The sequence below is a fragment of the Tinamus guttatus genome, unplaced genomic scaffold, assembly GCF_059628265.1.
Source record: "Tinamus guttatus ecotype Peru unplaced genomic scaffold, ASM5962826v1 Tinamus_guttatus_pri_ptg000311l, whole genome shotgun sequence".
Taxonomy (NCBI): Eukaryota; Metazoa; Chordata; class Aves; order Tinamiformes; family Tinamidae; genus Tinamus; species Tinamus guttatus.
This window is the reverse complement of record NW_028288845.1, coordinates 710,001-732,021: the sequence shown is the minus strand read 5'-3', so window position 1 is coordinate 732,021 and position 22,021 is coordinate 710,001. Positions and strand designations below refer to the sequence as shown.

At 49.7% G+C, this 22,021-nt stretch overlaps 1 protein-coding gene across 4 annotated transcripts in view; it reads left to right on the top strand.

The window, feature by feature from the left end:
* Positions 1-7,850: 7,850 nt before the first annotated feature.
* The window catches only part of PAX3 (paired box 3), a 56,229-nt gene continuing 42,058 nt past the window's right edge, over positions 7,851-22,021 (top strand). For 2 of the 4 annotated variants that reach the window (XM_088528483.1, XM_088528481.1), the window contains exons 1-4: positions 7,851-7,935; positions 8,563-8,798; positions 10,069-10,195; positions 10,617-10,751. In XM_088528483.1, the coding sequence (XP_088384609.1) occupies positions 7,851-7,935; positions 8,563-8,798; positions 10,069-10,195; positions 10,617-10,751 (583 nt within the window). Of the gene's footprint in view, positions 7,936-8,562; positions 8,799-10,065; positions 10,196-10,616; positions 10,752-22,021 lie in introns of all 4 variants that reach the window. The other 2 variants (XM_088528482.1, XM_088528480.1) reach the window with 1 other exon arrangement.

The window sequence follows — 22,021 nt, the reverse complement described above, 5'->3', positions numbered from 1 at the left end:
AATATGATGGATTATGGATACATTTGGAAATACTACTGCTTCAAATTGTCATTCTTGGAGATTTGGTTTTGCCCTCGGGGTTTAGGCCCCCATGGAAGTATCTTATTGTGTGCAATGTTTTGTATAAAAAGCATTTGCAAATGATAACAGAGTGAATTGCCTTCACGTAGACAGTCAGCACTGTCTCTGAAGAATACAGATGGAGTTACAGTGTGAAAGGAGTTTTTGAATGAAACACTACCTCAATAAGCAATCTTGCAGGAGGAAGGCACTATTTCTACTGGCAAGGCTGTCTGATTGTGCAGACAAATCAAATCCTGCCAAACGGCAGTTTCAAATGTATGTGAACTGCAGGTGTCTCTGCAAAAGAACGCGCAGTCACGTAGTCAGGCCCAGTTTTGAAAACCTTTACTTGTGGGAAGACCTGCTGTAAATCCCGAAGGCGAGCGCTCTGGCAGCTCCCTTTTCCATATCGGTGGATATGAGACAGTATTTGACAACTACTGAGGAAGCCAACATGTAAATCTGTGTACATCACTCAGCTAAACCATTATTAATAATTCAGATAAGTTGTTATTAATAACATCTGACTTGCAGGGTTAAGCATAAGCAGTACATTCGTTGTTAGTACAATGCGAAGTGCAGGCATGGTATCGAGGAAAGTGCAACAGAAGTGTTTACTTGTCCCTAATGTAGTTCTTGATGCACATTTAAATTCTTCTGAAGTTAATGGTCCTTTTGCCCATGATACTGATCTATTATAAAGTCCCTGTGTTTTCTATGAGTCTAGAAAATATGCTTTATCCCACTGGAAGTTAGTTGTTTTTGTTCAAATACTACATTGGCAAAGAAAACTTTGTTTTTATTAACCTCTGGCCATTTAAACCCCATCGGAGACAGCTCCCTGCTGCTTGCCTGTTTGTGCAGTATCTTTGCACAAACATTACAAATGTTCCCTTGATGTTACAAATGGGTCAAGGAACTGGGCTGCAAATCAAGTCCTTTATAGTTGCAATTTCTGATGCTTATGGAAAATAATTGAGTTTGTTGGCCTGCTTCTATTAAATCTAGGAAACTCCACAGCTTCTCCTGGTGTTGCATTTTATCCAGGTACATTTAGAAATCGAGATACTAACAAGAAGGATTGCAACTACATTAGCAAAATGCAATGTATGTCATGGGGAAAATGAATTCACACATATATAGACTCACATATATATTCAACTGTACTGATCTTTGATCACAAAATAATATTGCTAGTGTGACAGAGAAGGAATAATATTGCACCTTGATTTGGTTGGTATCGCCTCTTAATGGAAACATCCAGGTCTGAAACTGGCCTTACAGTATTGATGCAAAATTATTTTTAATTGTGAGATTTTGGTTCAAGATGATTGCGATCGCCTACCTAAAGCTTCAGCTAAGATACTGCTCCAGATACTTTAAAACGATTTTTGCAGTAAACTAAAATATTGTGAGGTTGGTTGTTTCGTTGGATGATGAAATTAGGGAGGAATAGCTCAGGAGATTTTGACATTTTTATTTGAATTTGTCCATTTCTCATGTGCCAGGGAATCCAAAGCTCAGATTTTTGCTAATTATAGATCCAGATCTAAGTGACTTTTCTCCACCCTACCTCTACCTGCATTTAGTAAAATCTAACAAATCTATTTAAATTGCTCTCTTTGCACCTTTTGATAGTAATTTCTCCAATAGCAGGATTTGCTTTGTTTTTGCATTGCCTGAAATCTGAGAAGCATCTTTCCGGAACAAATCGGAATTTGCTTTCTTTATAAAAAGGCGGGGGGGGGGGGGCATAATGAGACTTTTTATGACTTAGAAAATGTGATGATAAGCAATAATTTTAACTTTATTTCCACTTTGAAATTAAAGACTATTTAGCTCAATTGCTTAATATTAGGGGGAAAGAAAATATGTAGCCTTGTAAAAAAAAAAAAAAAAAAAGGCGGTACTGCAAACGTTGAGGTAAATTAAACGACACGGTGCAGCTCAAGCGGGAGCCGCGGTTTCTGCGAGTCGAATAGAGCGGAGCCGTCGAGGGCCGTGACGCCGAGCCGAGCCGGGCCGGGCCGGGGCAGCCGCGGGGCGAGCGGGACCGGCACCGGCCCCAGGTCCGGGTAGGAGCGGGGCCGGCCGTGGGGCGAGTGCCCTCCCCGCGCCGCGGCCGCCACCTTCCCTTCTTCTGTGTGCGCTTCTTTTTCTCCTCTCTTTTTGTTTTCTTTTTCCTTTTCTTATTTTCTATCGTCCCCTTTTTTTCCCTGTTTCTTATACATTTTTTTTATTTTTTTCTTTTCCTTTGTCCTTGTCCTTTTAAAGTATTTTATTCTATTTTTGCTTTTCCTCTTCTTTCTAATTTTCCTTTTTTATTCATTTTTCCGTTTTTCTTCCTTTTTTCTTGTTTGTCCTTTTTTCTTCTTTCTTTTATTTTTTTCTTTTTCCTCTTTTTTCTTATTATTTTTTCTTATTATTTTTTCTTATTTCTTTCCCTTTTTTCTGCCTTTACTTCTTTCTCTATCTCTTTCTTTTACTCTCCCTTTCTCTCTTCCTTTCTTTTTCGCTGCCTCTTTCTTCCTTTTTCTCTTCTTCTCTCTTTCTCTATTTCCAGATTTTAATCCAGTTCATCTTTAAAAGAATCAAGTGGTGAAATCATCTCGCTGCGGGCGAAATTCCGCCCCCATGGATCCGATGTCTGTGCGAGGAGGGCACTTCCCCCCCGCGCCGGCGGCGGCAGCAGCCTCGGGGCTGCGGCGGCCCGGTCCGGTTCGGTTCGGTTCAGCCAGGTTCGGTTCCGGTGCGCCCTGGCCTTGCCCCGCCGCTGGGAACCCTGAGTCCGAGGAACAACGTGTTTGATCAGCCTGATGCTCTCGTTCGTAAAACCCTCATGGTCTCTACTGCAGGAAAGGTCCCCGTGGAAATCTCGGGTGATACTGCTGGAATTAATAATCGCTTCTGTTTTTACAAGTAATTAAGAAGGATTAGACGCTTCGTTTTCAAATGTGGCTGTTAATTACGGAGGAGGGTGGAGGGAAACTGCCCCTCCCGTGAGTGCTGCCTGTGACATGCGCAGGTGGGCAAGGGGCACAGGGCAGCCTTGGGGAGCACCTCCCCCAAATTGGTCAGAAATTCAGTGTCGGCCTTTGAAATCACAAGAAAATAAGTAAATAAATCTTGCCCTCTCCTCCCATGCCTTTACAGGAAAGGAGCAGGTCATCCCGCCACCTCTCCTGCTGGAAGGACACCCAGTCCTGCAGAGTTCCTGCACGTGTGTCCTCACGCAGTTGCACTGGCCTCCTCTATAGAGCCCGGCCTCGCCACGGGGCCTGACCTCACACACGGCCCCCACCAAAGTGCAAGTGGAGCCTGGTGCAGCCTCCGCATGGGGCTTTGCACACCAGGCCCTTCCCTCGCACAGAGGCAACTTCACAAGGACCCAAAACCCCACAAAAGGACCTGGCTGCCCCGCAGGCTTCTGCCCTAGCAGGCAGCCCGCAGGTCTCCTCACCACTGCCCACCAGCTCCACGATTGCAGAGGGATCCCTGCCCTTGTCCCAGCGGGCATTCAATAGGATAAAGTAGCAGCTGCTGCATTGCTTCCCGCAGCCCCTGGCAGGAAGGTGAGGAGCCTCTGGAATAAGTGCTCGGTTTATCAGCATTTTAAAGCGCACTTTCCTTGCCAGTGCTGTAGAGAAGCCCTCCCTCCGCTCAAAGGGTCAAGCGTGTCAGGTTGGTCCCCAGAGTGGCCGGAGCGTTTTCGGTCTTTCCCGGGGGAGTCACCCCCTTCCACCCAGGGCCAAACCGAGGGGTGATCCCCTGAGCTGGCACAGCTTCTCCTGACTCCTCGGGGCTGGATGCCGAGAGGCCAGGCCAAGGGGAGTTTACCCGTCTGCGCAGGGGCTTCTCCTCGGCCAGGTTTCTCCATCCTCCATCCTGCTCCCTCTCTGTGCCGAGCTCCTTGGCACCACTGGCCCTGCAGGGAGCCCATCATGGGTTGGCAGCGTGCAGCAGTGGTAAGGAAAGGAAATGTGTCTTTAAAAAGAGGAGAAAAAAATAAATAAGACCGGGCTGAGGCGTGTGGATGGGACATAAAAGCACTGGGAAAAAAAAAAGTTTCAAAGCTTTCAGTGATGACTTTTCAACCTTTATTTATGTGCCCATTAATGCAATATCCATCATGGAGATATGCATCTTTATCCTTTCAACTGATATGCTGGGAATCAATTGGATATGCAGATTATGTTTCATAAGTTTCCAAATGTTAATCTTCCCGGCCCTTTGCTGGTATTTTTTTTTCACCAAATATATTAAATTTCCGCCGTTAAAAAAAAAAGAAAGAAACAAAACCAAAAAAAAAAGAAAAAAAAAAGGGAAAAAAAAAAGAAAAAAGGGGGAAAAAAAGAAAGGCCATTTAAATCAATTAATCTCAAGGCTACTTGTTTCTGGACCTTTGCGGGGGCTCGGGCGCGGGGCCGGGAACTTGGCGGGACAAATCGCGGGGACGCGGCCTCTTCCGCGGGGCTCCCGACGCGGGGCGGCCCCGGGGCAGCGGCCCGCGCCGCGCAGTCACCTGCGCGGGCCCACGCGCCCGCTGAGCCGAGCGGAGGGAGCTGCGACCGCTTCCCAAAAAGCCGCTCTGGAATTTCTCTTTGGAGACATTTTGCGGTTCGCCATCGTCTGTAGGTAACTCTCGGCACTATAAATAAATACATATATATATACATGTGTATGTAGATGTATTTCCCTTTTATTCTTTTCTCAGTCTCCCCGCCGGGCCGCGCGCAGCGGCGAAGCGCGGCCGCCCGCAGGGCCCGTCCCACTCCGGGGTCCCTCCAACGCAAACCCGCCCGCTGGGGGAAAGGGAAGGGAAGGGAAAGGAAGGAAGGAAGGAAGGAGGGAGGGAAAACCCTCGTCCGAAGCCGCACGTCAGGGCACAGACAACGGGACGGGACGGGCATTCCCCAACCCGGAGCCCCCCGGCTGTGAGGGGCACTTCGGAACGAAGCCCAAACTCAGAGGTGCGCGCACGTGTTAGTTTGCTCTGTAAACTCCTCGAAATTCGCCGCTTTCCTTGCCTGCTCTCTTCTTTCCTTCTTTTTTCTTTATTTTCTTTATTTCTTGGTTGTTTTTTATTTCCTTATTTTATTTCTTCCTTGCTGTTTTATTTCTTTTTTTTTCTTTCATGATTTCTTCTTGATTTTTCTTTCTTGCACATGTCCTTGTTTTCTTTATTGCTGGTATTTTGTACTTGATTTTGTTCTTTTCTTTATCTCTTTCTCTCTTTCTTTCTATTCCTCTCTCTTTCTCTATTTCTCTCTTTCTTTTCTTCTCTCTCTTCCCTTTCTTCTCTGTCCCCCCTCACGTTCCTTAGAAATAGTCCTGTACAGAATTCCGTCCGAAATCCTTATGAGAAATTGATGTATGCGCGCATCCTGGAAAGAGTGTAATTGATTTATTTCTAATAGCGGAGAAAGCAGTAATATTATCGTTCAGAAATGATTGCCTCTGTTCCTAATAGCTCTAATTTTCACTACCGAATTGATGTGCTGCAGGTTTAATAAAGAGCACTTACTAATCCAATTAAAAGTGCACCTGGCCTGGAAGAGCTCTGTAATTAGCAGCAGCGTTTTTAGCCATTTCCACTGGAAAAGCGTGAAATCATCTCTGCTGGCCGCAGGACGGGAATATGGGGGTGGGGGCAAGGCGGAGGGAGGAGCGGGGCCAGGCGCTCGGGGCTCATCTTTTCCCATTGATTTTTGGCCGCTGCTGCTTCCTCGGGGGCCGCGGAGCGGCCGGACCCGACCCGACCCGACCCGGGGGTTGAGGCGCTTCCCGGCCCGCGGAGCCGTCGGGGCAGCGGAGGGGAAGGTGCAGCGCGGCCCGTTCCGCACGCACGCAACAGCTTTTCAACAACTCTTCAATAGTTACTTAGCTTATTTTTTATTAGGACTTCTCCCAGATTCCTTCTTCTAAGGTTTTCTATTCGTCTTTTTTTTTCTTTTTTCTTTTTTTTTTTAATGTGTGACCAATAATGCCCTCTAAATTATACATTTGGGCAATTTCTGGAGAGCCGGTGTGTTCCTGTCGCGTCTTTTCTCATTGAACCCCGTCGCGATTTGACTGCCGGCGAGTACTGCAAAAGCTCGCGGAGCACAGCGGGGAAACACGGTCCTTTCCCAAGCACTTGGGTTGTAGTTGAGATTTTATAGGTCCCGCGAAGATTTTTCCTCAAAGTTTTGATCATCAGGATGTTTTGTAAAATATGAAATTTGTATGAAATGCACGCGGGCTTTTTTTTTTCTCTGACACGCGGAATTTCGATAGCAACCTGTTTTCCGGTATTTTTAATAGCCCTTCTGGGCTCTGCTCCTAGGCTAAGAGGCAGCCGGCGGTCGCAGGGAGCCGCGCTCGGGTGCGCAGCGTTATAAAGCGGCTCGAAAGCTCCGCGTTGGGCGCAGGCAGCAACAGCCGCCCGGACACCGCGAGGACGGGCTGGCTGTGACCGACGGCGGGTCCCACTCCGCGCGAAGGCTGCGCTGGTCAGCGCGGAACTCTCCCCGCTCCACTTCCTCGCGCGGCCGCTTCTCCGCGTCGGGGATTGCTCTGAAACGCGGAGAATTTGAGGCACGGCAAAGGCTGGTACCAGCAGCCGCCTCGCCGGGGAAAGCGGGCTCCGCGGCCAGCGAACATTGTTCCCTTTATTTCAAAGGGGGAAACCTGAACGATTCTCATCCTTTTGATTGATTAAGGTCTTGAATAACTTGAAGCTCGGGAGTGACAGTTGCTGAATAGACTATTGCAAATAAAGAGCACTGTGGAAAGCTGGGCTGGCACTTCAGAGTGTAAAGGAGGCGAGTTTCCTGGCACTTACCGAGTTATAAATAAAAGGCCATGCACAATAGTACCTTCTTTAAGGACAGACAGTCTTTACAACACTCCTGGCGTCATATCCTGCTGTGGTCACTCCAGCTCCTAGGCAGACTTTACCTCTTTTATTTTTGCAGCAGTTCAGCTTGAATACTACAATAAATTCCTGGGAACAAACGCCTGCTGGCGAGACCCCGCCACGCCGCGCGCACACGCGCGCACTCCACGCCCCCGCGCAGCGGGGCTGCTCCCGGGAAGCCGCGCGTGGCCGCGGAGGTCCCCGCGGAGCTGCACGGCGGCGCTTGCTCCCAAAAGAGTTAGCGCCATTTGGCCTCGGGATGGCCCTTCCCGGCGGCCGCAGATACAGGTCTAAATCAATCAATAAATAATAAAAAGGACGGAAAAGACAAAACTACAAACTTTGTTGTTGTTGTTGAAAAAGAAAAAGAGAGGGATGTTGTCCCCTCTCCCCCGATGCCCTGCGCGGAGCCGGGAGACAAAGCGCGGAGCATCCGCGGGTTCGGCACTTCCCCGACGGCCGCGGGGACAGCGCGGGGCGGTGCCGATGCAGGTCGACCGGACCAGAGCCGAACTGAACCGGGTCGGGCGGAGCGGAGCTGAGCCCGGTGACCAGAATAGAGCCGGGCCAGGCCGGGCTGGGGCGCTCGCCCCGTCCGCGGGGGCGGCGCGGCCGATGGCGGGGGCGGTGCGGGCCCATCAGCGGTGCCGGGCCCGCGCCCCCCCCTCTCCCCCCGCGCCAGCTCCGCGCTGTCCTGCCCGGGCTGCCGGTGCCGCGGGCACTGACAAAAGGACGCGGCGCCGGTCCCTCCTCCTCCTCTCCTCCCCCCCGCCCCGCGCCGCCCCCACCCCCTCGCGGGACTTTTGCTGCTGCCGTGGGACCTGCTGACAGAGCGGCTCTCCCCCAGGCCGGCCGTCACCTGGTGCCGCGCTCCGGCCCCGCGCCCGACATGACCACCCTGGCCGGGGCTGTGCCGAGGATGATGCGGCCGGGCCCCGGGCAGAGCTACCCCCGCAGCGGCTTCCCGCTGGAAGGTGAGTTTGGCCCTCGGCACGGCCGGAGCTACTCGGTGCTGGCGGCCCTGAGGGTCTCGCCCGCCGCCGGGCTGGGGGCCCAGGTCCCCGTGGCCTCCCCGGGGTCGCCGCTTGCCAGCGGCCCCTGCCCGGCGCTCCTGGCCCCGCTCCCGACCGGAGCACCCGAGCGGGGCTCGGCGGCGCCTGCGGGCCAGAAATCCCTCCAGCAGCCTCGAAGGGCAACGGGGAGTGGGTTGGGCAGCAGAGCAGGGGAAAAAGGAAAAACAGGGAAAAGAAGAAATAGAAAAGAGAAAGAATAAAATAAACCAACATTAGTCTAACCAAGATGGATGGAAAAATGTAAAGCGTGGAGGCAAACGCGTGCCCCTGTGCCGGGCCGGGCCCCGCGCAGCGCGAGCGGAGCCGCCGCGCGTCCCCCTCCGCGCGGGGAGCCGGGCCGGGAGCGGGACCGTCGGGGATGCAGCAGCAGGTGACAGCGGCCTGGGGGCGGCGGGCCGGGTGGGAGAGCCGCCTTGCAGAGAAGGCGCAAAAAAAAAAGTAAAATTAAAAATAACTGAAGAACAGCGCAGCAGGAACCGAACGAGAAGTTAACGCCATTTCCCCCTCCTGCCTCCCCTCCTTTTCTAGTCTCTACTCCTCTCGGCCAGGGCAGAGTCAATCAGCTCGGTGGAGTTTTTATCAATGGCAGGCCTTTACCCAACCATATCCGACACAAGATAGTGGAGATGGCCCACCATGGCATAAGGCCCTGTGTCATCTCTCGCCAGCTGCGAGTGTCCCACGGCTGCGTCTCCAAAATTCTCTGCAGGTACCAGGAGACGGGCTCCATCCGGCCGGGGGCCATCGGCGGCAGCAAGCCCAAGGTGAGCGGCGCGGGGGGAGCGCGGGGCTGCGCGCCCGCGCCGCGCTCAGGGTTGCCTGCCTGTTGCTCCTACTCGAGACTTAAGAAAAATGTGTATCTCTGTGTGTATATATTTATGTATTTGAAGTTTTGTGGCCACGATTTGCTCTTCTCAAAAAATGTTAGTTACAAAACAAACCCGAAACAACCCCCCTGTAATGAGCGCGGGCGTTGCATATTGGCTCCGCGGCGGTTTCGTTGCGTGCAGAGCCCTGCGCGGCCCCGTGCGGAGCGGGGCGAGCTCCGCGGATCGGGCCGCGCTGCGGGAGCTGCCTTCGCCGCCGCGTGTAAAGTTACTGGGTTGCTTCTCCGTTGCTCTTTGACCAACCGTTTATTTTTCCTACCTGCTCCAGAGCCGCTGTATTTATAGCTGCGCTAGTTAAAACCTTACGCTCGCAATGAGGCGGACAAATACGGGTCCTTATCTCTAGATTATCCTCTTCCTTCTGTTATATCTCTTTATCTGCGCACACACACGCAAAAAGTAAAAGTTTTAAATTTCTGTTGCAAGTTGGCTTGTAGAGATTTTTTTCCTTCGCAGCTTTTTAAAGTAGCAATGCCTGAACTTTTTGTTCCGATGTTAATCTTCAGAGATTTTTTTGAGCTCTATTCGAACGAAAATATTACTCGAACGAAATATTATTCCCCGCCAGGAATTCTTTGTTTTCCTTGAATTCAGCTTAACTTTAATTTTTTTCAGGCCACATAGGAAATCTTTCTATATAAGTTTTGGTGCCCATCAGCATTTTTACTACGCGACTTTTTACTTGTTGCTGCTGAATTTGCTCCGCGGAAATTTTGCTGCCTCCGAGTTGCAATAACCGGGACTTCTCCTCTGAGGTTTGCCTGGCGGAGGGATCGATCCTTCCTTCTCGTAAAACCCCAGAGGATTTTGTGGGAAGTTTTGCTTAACTCGGGGCGCTTGTGCTGTGTAGACCCGCTATTATGTGTTACGCCCCTTCTTATTTTAACTTGTGCCTTATGCCTGTTCTTCATATAACTCGACCCTCCTCGAGCGGTTTTTAAAACGGATTTTAAAAGCGGGTTTTAAAAGCAAGGCCGTTTCCGCTCTCACTGGCAGCAGCGAGAACCGGGCGGCTGCGGCAGAGGTGCCGGGACCAGCTTCGGGACCGGCCTCGGGAGTTAGTGCGGGACCGGGTCGGATCGGGGCAGCCCGGCGCTCCCCAGCCCCGCGACCCCCGCGCCCGCTCCGCTTCTCTTCCCTGAAGCAGGTGACGACGCCGGACGTGGAGAAGAAAATCGAGGAATACAAGAGGGAAAACGCGGGCATGTTCAGCTGGGAGATCCGGGACAAGTTACTCAAGGACGGCGTGTGCGATCGCAACACGGTGCCGTCAGGTACCCGGAGCGGCGGGCGGCCCGTGGCGAGCGGAGCCCCCGGCCGGGCTAGTGCCGCGCCCCGGGGCGGGGGGAGGTTTTGCTGCCCTCGGCGGGGGGTGTTTGCAATTAAATTGCAGCTGCTTTTCCCGCCCCGCTCCCGCCTGTTTGGCCGCCCCTCGGGCTCCGGGCAGGGGGGCGCAGGGTCGGGCTGGCTTCGGCGCCGCGTTTGCACGGGGCTCGCTGGGGTGTCCTCGCCGGCCGCTGTCCTGGCCCGGAAAAATAAAAGTGTCGCCGGAGCCGCCCGGGGACTCGGCGTGTGCGCGGCCTCAGCCCCGGATCGCGGCCCCGACGGGGCGGCCGGGGGCGGCGATGCGGCAGCCGCGGGGGCTCGTCCCCGAAGGCGGCCCGGTCTCAGCTCTGCGCTCCCCCCTCCCCGAAGTGAGCTCCATCAGCCGCATCCTGCGGAGCAAGTTTGGGAAAGGCGAGGATGAGGAAGCCGAGCTGGAGAGGAAAGAGGCGGAGGAAGGCGACAAGAAGGCCAAGCACAGCATCGACGGCATCCTCAGCGAAAGAGGTAGAGACCGGCTCCGCGGGGGGGGCGGCGGCTCCATCCCGCCGCCCGGGCCGGTCGGGTCGGGACCCGACGGGGCGGCTGCGGGAGCCCGTGGGGAGGTCGCGCCGCCCTTGGCTTCCCCATCCCGGGGCCGAGGCCAGTCCGGGCTGGAGGCGGGGGCCGCTTTCTCACCCCCTCCCTGCGGGGACAACCCTGCGCGGGGCCGCGGGTCGGGCCCCGGGGGCGGCCGCTGCCCCCGTCCGGCCGCGGTGCCTGCCCAGCACCAGCAGCGGCCCTGGGGAAGGCGAGACAAAAGTCCCAAATGAGCTGGTCAAACATTTGTACAACTTTTCCAGCTTTTACAAAGAAGGCCTTCTATACACAATCTACACTTGGAGATGAACTTGGAAAACAAAGAGGGGGGAGTCCATTGAAACTCACACTTTGGCTTTGCACAGACAAAGCTTCAGCTCGCAGCAGCTTGATGTGAACAAAGGCAGGCAACCTTTTTATAATTCAAGGAGAAAAGAAGAGAAAACAGCCCCACAAAAGGCCCAGAAAAGACATTATGGGCTTGCAATGAGGGATGAATTATTCAAGGAGCCCCTAATAGCCAATGCTCCACGCAGTTTTATGGACTCTCCACCGTGGAAAAAAAAAGTGGTTGTTTTCACCTACAAAAGGTTTCTAGCATTTCTAGGCATCTAGAGATGCTGATGGCTGTTCAAGGAGGATAGTTGAAACCCATCCATTAAAACGGGGCATCCCTTTGTGTCAGGGCAGCTCAAAAATTCTCTCAAAAGTCAGTTTTCAGCTCTGCTACTAGGGCTTTAGGGAAGCATCCTCTTCAGCGTGTCTGTGTTTGTACAGAGGAGGCATGGGTACCCTGAAGATGTTCCTGGGACAGAACTCTTAAGGGCAGAGAGAAGCAGTCCGGTTGCTCCACTCGTCCTCCTCCATGTGACAAGTCACAGGAGTTTGCCCAGCACCTCCTGCAGCAGAGAGCTGCTCTCTGGGGGAGGGCTGCTCTTCTTCCTGGGAAGGACATTCAACAAGGGGAGAAATGGCTAAATTTGGAGCCCAAGTTGTTAAAATAACCAGCTTTTCTACCTGCCATGAGTTTCTGAACAGAGGCTTAAAAAGAGAACATAAGAAGACATGATAATATCCCTGCTTTATGGAGCAAAGAGTAAATAAATAGAACAGGGGAGGAAAATATAAATATCTTGCTGCTTCTTTTCCCTGAAATATTCTTCATGTCTTTTATCTCTCTGCTCCTTAAAACTGGCAACCTAATTTACTGCAAATGAGTCTCTGCTCCCTTTCCTCCTCTCCATCCCCTCTCCATCCCGTTACCTGCCGCTCTCTGGAATGACCTGTTTCACTTGCTCCAGATTAAAGCCCTAGCGAAGGGCCCTTGCCCAGAGTGGGGAGGACAGCCCTGTCTCCCGTTGTCCCCGAGCTCTCCCTGCACCGCGGGGACATGTCGAGGCCACTCTGAGCAAACGGCAGCAAATTCGGTGTGTTTCCTGGGGAGGTGGGATGCTCAGCTGGAGCCTCTCCCTGTGGCGGAGATGCTGGAGAGCGCTGCTGCTTCGCACGGTACCCACGAGCAGTTTCTGAGAGTGTTTCCAGTCCTGGCAACTTCTGTCCCTGGTCCATGGGGACCAAGTGGCCCAGACGCTGGGAGTGCCTTGCCGAGGGCATTTCGGTTATTCTGGAAGACCTAGAGCATTATTTTCCCGGGGATAGGAGGATAGATAACAGCCATTCTGGTACTGATGGCAGATGATTCCAACTTCTTGGAGACTTGGGATCTTGTGAGTACTTGCGGCAGAGGGGGATAAGGGAAAAGAGATAATACGGTATTGTTAAAAAATGTGCAATGGAAACAGTACACTGTGTGCCTTGGGATTTTTTGCCTGTGATCACTATGTATGATTTTAATACGTATTTATGTAATTCTGTATTTATTCGTATAGTTATACACATATGAGCAAGCAGGGGCTGGAGGTGCCTGTGTGCCCAGCACGCTGCGCTGTGCCTCAGCATCACCCTCTGCCTGCTTCGGGGCAGAGCTTAAAGGAGAGTGGAACCGGTGCAAGTGGATACGAGCCCGGCTCCAGCTCCGTGCGTCTTCCCGGGACGCATCCCGAGAGACACGAGCGAGTGGAGGGGAGGCCTCCGCGCGTCCCGAGCGGAGGCAGCGGCAGTGGCAGCAGGGGGCGAGGGGCCGGGGGCCGCCTTGCCATGCGGTGCCCCTCAATGGGGCTCTGTTCGCGGCCGGCGCGTTTGGCCCCCGGGCCCGTCGCGCCGGAGCCGCCCCCGTCATGCGCGTCCCGTCCGGAGGGCCCTGCGCCGGCTCCCTCCTCTCGCTGAGAGCAATTCAGGCGGCAGCGCACTAAATTGCCTCCTTTATGTCCTCCTCACTTTCATCTCCCACCAAGCCCTCCCCCCCTCCCTCCCCTTCCTCTTCTCCTTTTTTTCCTCCCTTTTTCCTTTTTTCCCCTTGGTGCCCGAGGCCCACATTAATACAATTTCGGCACCACCCCTATTTTTGTGTGTGTATGCGGGGAGTTGGAAGGGGGGAGGAAGGAAAGGCCGCGCGCGGCACAAAGCGCGGCCCGGCCGGCGGAGCGCTTGAGCCACGGCGCTCGCCCGGCCGCTCGCCCTGCCTGCGACGTCGGGGAAACATTTTTGCTTTGTACTGTAATGGAATTAGAGGACAGATGCTGCCTGTAAATGCGACACGCGACTACCAGCCCCTAGCTTAAATATTTAGATGCAATGTTACAATTACTGACTTGATGCACGGGCTTTGAAGTGGTGGCGCATGATCCGGAGGGAAGCTGGGGCTGGCCGGGCTGGCAGATGTTTTGATTAGGGTTGGTCAGTACCATGCAGCCAGTTATTTTTAGGCTGTTAAACTAATAAAGGGAGTTTATTAAGGGAAAGGATTAGCAGGCAGACACCAGATATCTGCTTGAGCCATCTCGTTCATTCCTGCGCCGTGGCCATGGCGCTGGGAGCATGGGACGAGGCTGGATTTAGCTGTGACTTCTCTGATCTGGGGCTCACTGGGATTTTGCTCTGGGAGTAGCAGACTTGCTCACGGCACAAAGTACAGGGGTTTATGCTAGGAAGTGCTGCACATTTCCCTGCTCAAAGGAAAGCAGCAGACAGGCACTGAGGGACCAAACGTGACGGCTGTGGCTGCAGGCGGTTGTCTCCCGAGCCTGGAGTTTCTTACGGCACTTCAGATATTTGGTCACTAGCAGGTCTAGGAGATCGGCTTGTGTAATTTTGATGGGATTTCATTTTCGAGTCTCTTGGAGCCAACAGGAAAATAGTGTTTAATTAAGAAATACTCCCTCATGGCTTCAGAATTTGGCTCAGGGCAGATAGTATTGGTAGCATTTCTGCCTTTTTTTTTTTTTTTTTCTTTTCTTCCTCCACTTTGCAGCAGCACGTGAGAGTTTGGTCATGGACTGGGAAAGCCTTTGTGCGAGGTGCTGTACAAATGTAAATCCATAGGCTGGACGGTAGCTCCAGGAACCTTGCTGCTTCTGACTGAGCATGTCCATCATTGTGGGGCTGTGGACCATGCTCAGGGTCTCAGCCCTTATTCTAGCTAATAATACTAACTAATGGTGCAGTAATTGGGAACTTGTGAACAGGCAAGAGCTCTGCCACAGCTGGGGAGCTATTTCAGAAAGGTGCCACGACTTCGGTTTTACACGTCTCTGCAGAGTTTGCTGCTCCAGGTCTCCCAGGAGCAGCCTGTGCACTGCTTTCCTGAAGGCACGTTGACTTCTGAGGCAAATACTCAGTTTTAAACATACTATATGTATGTGTGTGTATAGTTATACATAACTACACACTAATAGCGTTATGTGAGCAATAACAATACAGCTGTGGGAAGAAAGAATTACTCATTTTAGGAAGACTTCTCTGAAGTAATATGTTGCTGCATCATATCCTATTTTCGAAATCATGATTTCATTAATTGTTTTGTATGTTTTGTTGTCTCAAGAACTCTTTAATTTAAAGGAGACGGCACTGATGCAAACAGAATCCCTGTGGATGTTACTTCCCATGCTTCCAAGTCTGTGTATCTAGCCCAGACACAGAAGTTATTTTAGCGAATATCAGGGTCACTTCACACACATCTGTTCGCTTAGCTGGATTTCTGTTCAAGTTTGTGTCTCCTTGCATTGCTCTGGAAATCTGGAGCAGAATCTGGGAGGCGCAGGGAGCCGCGAGCAGCTGCGCTCCTGGGCACCGCATCCCCCTCCGCTAGCAGCAACCGAGCAGCAAAACCCTGCAAAGGGCAAGTGAAGTGTGTGCGGGGGGAACGCTGCGCGCTGCAGACGGGTTTCAGTTCAAGGGGATGGAAATCCATGCCGAAAGTGAAAGTCGACACTGGCGAAATCCTTGCTTTTATCTTAAATGCTACTTGGGGAAGGTTTAGCTTTGTATTAGGTTTGCTTATTGATAAGGGCTGGAAGGGGGTTTAGGAGCGGCAAGCCAATAAAGTTGATAGTGATAAATTATCACGAGTCCCCAGGGCTATGTAATAAAACTGCATGGGGAAATGAAGCAGAACTACAAAGTGCTCCCTGGTTAATTTAAGAAGAAATTGAGTGAAACGCAAAGCAATAAATCAGAGCAGTCTAGTCAATGTGAATCTCTCCATGTAAATGTCACTTTAAATCCCACCTAAGAAACGTATGGAGAAACAAAATATATAAATAAAAACACGGCATAATTTCAAGTGTTCCCCAAACGTTGAGCACTTCAGCTAATAAAAATGATGTACAGGAGCATAACTCACCCGCAGGACTCCGTTCAGCGCGGAGCGGGTGCGCAGCTCTGCCGTCCTTGCCCTGGAGTCCTCCTGCCCCATGCTGTTAAACTAATTCGGGCTCAATCACTCTTCCTAGAGAAAAAAAAAAAAAAGTGAAGCCTAATGAAATTAAAACTCTCTCTGGACACATTATCGTTAAATTGTGTCATGTGCGGAGATTATTTAGTTAGGGGAGTTTGCTGTGATTGTTGGCAGGTCATTTATTCCTCCTAGTAAATAAAGATTCAAGAACTATTAAGAATGTGCATATATAACTAGCAAGACAGTAAAAGACAATTAAGCAGTCAGTTTAATGTCTTATCTTGCTGGTTGCCCTACAGTTGTTTTACAACTAGGAATTAAAATTTGAAAAGGAAGTTTTCAGTGTCCCTGGCCAAATATTGATTAAGTAGTTGTTTGCGGATGCCATTGTAGCACTTAAAAAGGCCAGTAGCTCTGCCCCGCGTTGTTCATCTTCCATTGTGGCTCACGCTTAACTCCCAGATCAAAGGAGGATCATTTCAGTTTATCTGTCCTGGAAAATCCTCCTTTGCTCCTAAAACCGTATGGATTAATGGCCAAATTGTCTTTAATGAGATGTGAAATTTGAATGGAATCCTTATTTTGCATGGTTGGTTGGGTACATGCACTGTACGCTTTTGCAATTTTGTGGGGATTTTTGTTCGGTCTTGGATTTGTATTTCTTTGAATCCACTTTTAGGATAAAGTGAGCCAGAATTTTACAACAAAGAAAATACTTGGTGCTTCACTGAATTTTAATGCAATTAATTTTGCTGCATACCATCCTGATGATGGGCATAGTTTGAAGGAAAGAAAAAATAAAAAAGGAAGGTATTGCTGAGAGAAAATTACAGAAGAGATAAACAGAGCAGCCGCTGAAAGGATGGGAGTTCTCCAGACTCAGCAGACAAGCTGCCAGCCTGCTTGTTTTTGTTTGTTTGTTGGTCTTTGCGTTTTCTTCATTCTGATCTTGCAGACCTCATTTGCATCAGCAAGGATTTATCTACTGGCCCCACACAAAAAAGTGGGGAAAGTCAGACGGGCCGAGCAAGAGCCCTGGAGAATAATTGGTTCCTTGTTGTGTTGCAGAAAGCTATGCTTATTTCAGAGATAGTCAAATTCGGCCCACCACATCCTCTGCAGAAGAGGCTGTGCTGTTTGGATGTGTTATGTTGGCTTGTAATTATAAGATGGAGTTTCAGCTAAATTGCAGGGTAGGGGAGCATTAGATCCAGGTCCTGCTCCCTCCTCTGAGCTCTCTGGACTCAGAAATGAGCTTTGCAAATGCTGGTAACAGTCTGGCAAAGCCAGATCGCTCTCCTGGTGTCCTGCTGATCTCGTGCCAAGGAGCCTCAGATGCTACAGTGACAAAAAGCAGAGTAAAGGGCTAAAATTAGGAAATCAGGGCTTTTTTTCTTTTCTTCTTTTTTTTTTTTTTTAAACAGCAGTTTCTCATTGCACTTCTTAACTCTACCCTGTTTTTGTTTAGCCTGGTTATTTCTGGATAAAATATTAACCTCGGCAAAATTTTCAAATATCCCACTTCTTCTGAAGATATTTTGCCCCAAAATAACACTTAAAATTCTTTGAAAGTTTGAGGCAAATTTCTCTTTAAAAAGTCCCTGCACTCGACTTGCTTATTCTGGTGCAGAGCTGCAGGGAGACCAATGATACGTTAGACCTCTGATTTTTTTTTTTTTTTTAATGGATATGTGCCTGTGTATAGAACTTCTGCCAAACCTGACCAATGTTTATCCCATGCACAAATCCATATATGGACCTGCCTTAAGGACTTTTGTCTCTATCACATGCCTCATGTTTGAGGTCTGATCCAAAACCGGCCTTATCAGATGCAGTATCGCACAGAGCCGCCCGTGGCCGACGGTGCTGTGAGCCAGCGGCCTCCTCGGCCTTGCTCAAACCTCCTTCACTTGATGGGAATGAGGAGCATGGTCCATGCCAATGCAGTCAGGATCGGGTCCGCACACACAGCCCAGAAAAGCAGTAACTGCAGCTCTGCTGGCTAATTTCCTCTGTTCTTTGTTAAAAATGTGCTCGGTGTATGACCCGTGTACCCTAGCGCGCTCAACGGAGCCATGTTGGACGCGAGCCTCCCTCCACCTCTGCATCCTGGGCAGGTGCAGGTAAAGGTGGGGATGGACCGGCAGGATTTCGGGAAGAGGGCAGGAGGCGTGGGACACACGGGGCTGCAAGGAACGGCCACACACACAAATTCCCTTTTGCTGGTGTTGCGTACGCGCAAGAAGGGCTCGCTTCAAGTAACTGCTGCACTGCAGGGTGAACTCCCCCAGCGCTACCCCTCTGAGGCACTGTTGGTTATTTAAAAGAAGGATTTACCTGCAGGAACACGCTTGTCAGCCTTGGAAGAATAAATAAGAGACTTGGGGGAACATTGAAAGACTCCTAAATACATCTTGTATCTGAGTGCACATAATAGTAAGAAGTAAGTATTAAAACATGCCAGGAAAGATTTGCAAGGAGGAACTGAAGCCCTCCATGTGTTCAGAGAAGGGACTAACAGCTCCTCTGTTCTCAATGTTAGGTGCCACCATGCAGAGAAGTCCCTCTGTCACCAGCAGGGGCCACCTGGTCTTAAGTTTTGGTGGGTGCTGGCAGCAGAAGGGACTAAGGGGCCCCGGGAGGCTCTTTATGTGTTTGTGAGATGCTTGTCCAGCTGCAGCCATGGGGGCTTGAGGGGGACCTTGTTCCATTGGGTTCCTCTTGCATCCCTATGAGCACTATTTCTTTCTCTTTGACATAAGAGGCTTCCCCCTCATGCGTGCACAGCTGCTGCGAGTTTGCAATGAGGCACTGCAGCTGTGGGATGGCCAAAAGCACCTTCCTGCAGCCTTAGGACCTTTTTGCTGCCCTGGGGTGAGCGGACTCTGCCTCCTGAGGCTTTAGGCATTTTTGCATTCTGTGCTTGAATGTGAAGGTGTGATGGTGGTGGTCAGTGCACTTGTTAGCAAGTGGTACTCGTGAGCACCAAGAAGAGCATTGCACCAAGGTTGGTGTGCACAGCTTGGGTCTGCAAGGATGCAGGCCGAGTGAACAGGGCACATCCTGGGGCTGTGGCATGACTGGAGGTGTTGTGCCCCCAAGTAGGTAAGATTCAGCTTCTTATTTTTCATACTTGTTATTGCTCTTGCCTAAGATAACAGCAGCTTAATAGCTTGTATGGTCTGGGATGAAGCCCCTGAGCTGAGGGGTGTTCCTGGGATTAGGTGATGAGTCCCACCATGTTCACTGGGGCAGCAGCTCCTGCTGCAGGTTGCTTGCTGTCCTTGCTAGTCTGTGTGTGAGCACTGCCCCTTTGCCAAGCACGTGGTGTGGAAAGGCTGTTGAATATGTACATACAAACATGCCTATGTATGTGTGTGTGTATACATATGTGCTGATAACCTGGGGTCTGAGCAAGTATGTGATGCTTAGCATTTCCTTATTGGGGACAGGTCCTGGACTGCTTTACAACAGAAGCAGATGTTGCATTCACTACAAGTATTATCATTTATTGCTCCCAGATAACTTCCTAAAACACTTTTAAAGGTTTTTTTTTTTTTTTTCTTTTTTTAATTGGAATTTTTTACTAACGCACTTGTTAAAATAGTAATGTGAATTTGCAGAAAATGAGGCAATCATGGTTTAAATATGTGCTGTATGTTGCTCATACTTGTAGTTTAGAGTTGACTTTTAAAGTCTTTGAAATAGAAAACTTTCCTCACTGGTGGCATTTTGTGCTATGCAGATGGAGTGGAGATGATCTGCTTTGGTTTGTTTTTCAACTTATTTTTTTAATAAAATCTGTACTTTCTCTTATAAACATTCTTTCTCACAGGGACAAACAACTTAGTGGCTTGGACACTGAGTGCTGGGGTAAAAAGCTGCTGGGGTAAAAAGCTGCAGAGCCATTTCCAGCTGATCAGGTGCCTCCAGCCTGTCAGCTTTTATTTACTTATTTATTTAAATTTATTCATTTTTAACATTTTTGTGAAAGTTGTACTGTAGTTTCACAAGGTCTGTGGCTTTTTTTCTTTGTTAGTTTCTTTTGCATTGTTTTTAACAGTATATTGTTTTTAATAGTACAACACTCCTGATTAGTAGTGTCATAAACCTTCAAAAAGCTTATTGAAGTTAGTGGCAAGACTTGCATTGTCCCAGATGAAATCTGGATCAGGCCCTAAGCTTTTATTATTATTTATTATTAATTTATTTTTGGGAAAGGGAGTTTCTGTTTTTCCCGGTCATGACAGGGAGCACTGATGAGTCTCGGGGGCAGTGGGAAGTGGTGCTCGGGACAGTCTCGATGGCTGCTGTTTGGCCCCAGGTCTTGCCTGAGACCAGCTGTGCAGTAGGAAACAAAAGTTCTGAATAACCTTTGGAAAAAGGTCTTCAGCGTGACTTCATGTCACCGCTTCGCTTTGTGAAAGCCGCAGGCTTTGCCTAGCTGACGATTAACTTAGATTGATGTATTTAACATCCTGCAATCACCATGTTAAGCCAGGTTAGAGATGGCCATGAGCAGCGGTTTGGAGCACATTGCCCAGCTTATCCAGACAGGGTCTGTGGGAAAGGGGAAGGTCGCTGAGGAAATACAGCTTTCTGCTTATTGGATAAACTTGCTATAGAGGTGTTCATGTGCCTGTTGGATTTTTTTTTTTTTTTTTAAGGAAATATTTCCTTAAATAGAAAAAAAGATGGACAAAGACTGCATTGATGATTTCAGGTAAGTTCAGTATGAAACTTTGGAAGAGCTGAGTTACCAAAGCAAAAACATAGGCCTTTGTATTCAACAAAGAAGCGCAGAGCAATGGTATGTGCAATGGTGGCACAGATGCACATTACAGCATGCTGTTTGTTTGGTTGTGTTGACAAGATAACATAATGCCCTAAAAAAAAAAAAACCCCAAATCAATTTTGTAAAGAGTCTATTGTGATTTATCTTTTCTTCCATTTTAGAGGAGAGGAGAAAAAAAAAAAAGTTTGATGCAGGATATTTTGGATTCTGCTTGTGTTCTTGTGTGAGAACTTTTGAGTGTAGTGGGGTGATAGTTCTGCTTTCTGTGGAAGTTCAAAACATAGACTTGGAAAAAGTGGAGAACTGAGGTGTTTTTTGGAACTCTTTCAGTTTGAACGTGAAGCTGCTGGTTGTCAATGCGTGTCTGCATTGTCATCTCCAAAATGCTTGTTCATAAATTAGTCTGACATCCTTGGTAGAAATAAATTCAGGGTATTATTTTCATTCTATTCCTTCTCCTAATTTAAATCCCTAGCAATCTTGCCAGAAATCGAGGTGGAGGAAAGTTCAGGAGCAGGAGAGATTCTTAGTCTGCTGCCACTTCTCGTCATAGCTCGTTGCTTGCGGAGGGCTGCCAGCACGTGCCAGGTGCTTCTCTACAGATACAGAAATAGAGTAAAGGTCTGGGGACAGAACGGGAGCGCTGCCCTGGGCCTCTGGAGCTGCTGGAGCCGTGTCCTGCGCCCGGCGCAGAGGTGCGCGCGCGAGGGAGCCCTATCTGCTGCGAGCAGCCAGTGAAGAGGCACAAAGGGAGGGATTTGTGCATATTTAAAGAAAAAAAAAGGCGTTTTGCTGCTCAGAGGACTTGCTGTCAACACCCATTAAAGTCTCCCCAAATTATGGGTGAGGGGGAAAAGCTTCAAACAAAACCCAACCCCATGCATATGCTATGCGTGATGGATAATTTAGTAAACTAGGCTATATCCTCTTGGACACTTTTCTGGCAGCGCTCCATGTGAACGCTGCTAATGTCTGCTGAGATGCTTGGTGCTATTGTCTTCTCCAATATTGGGAGACTGTGTTGATTGGCAAATCTTGGAGTGGTTTTCTGTTGGGAAGGTACACGTCTGCTGAGATGGAAACTCCAGCAAATCAGGGTAATTACAGCAATGTTTCTCTCTACAGAGGACAAAAGGAAGGAGGAATTTGGGGTTACATTGAATAACTCGCTTCAGCAATGTATAGAACTAAATATTTCAAATTAACTTTTTTGTTTGTAATTTTAAAGTCTCAGAAAAAAAATTAAGTCATTGATTTCTTTTGACACAAAGTATCTGAAAGTATCCCAAAACAACTTCCTCTGCCCAGGATTTCTGTTCCTGGACACATTCAGATTTCTGAAGATACCAGGACTTAAATTTCTGCTCCAAAAAAAGTGTCTGTTAGAGCCTTGACTGTGCAGAAAGTGTCAGAAATGATGTTGCCACTTTGATCCGAGTCAGGCACTCGCTTACGCTGACTGGCCCATCCCTGGTCCGTGGCGGTGCTGGCAGCCTCTTGCAGAACCAAGTAGAGACGCAGTTTTTTTTGTTGCTCTTTTTTTCCTGTCTTTCTCCTGCATAAGCAGAAGACGTGGGCAGAAAGCCTTGAAACTGCTCCAAAGAACTG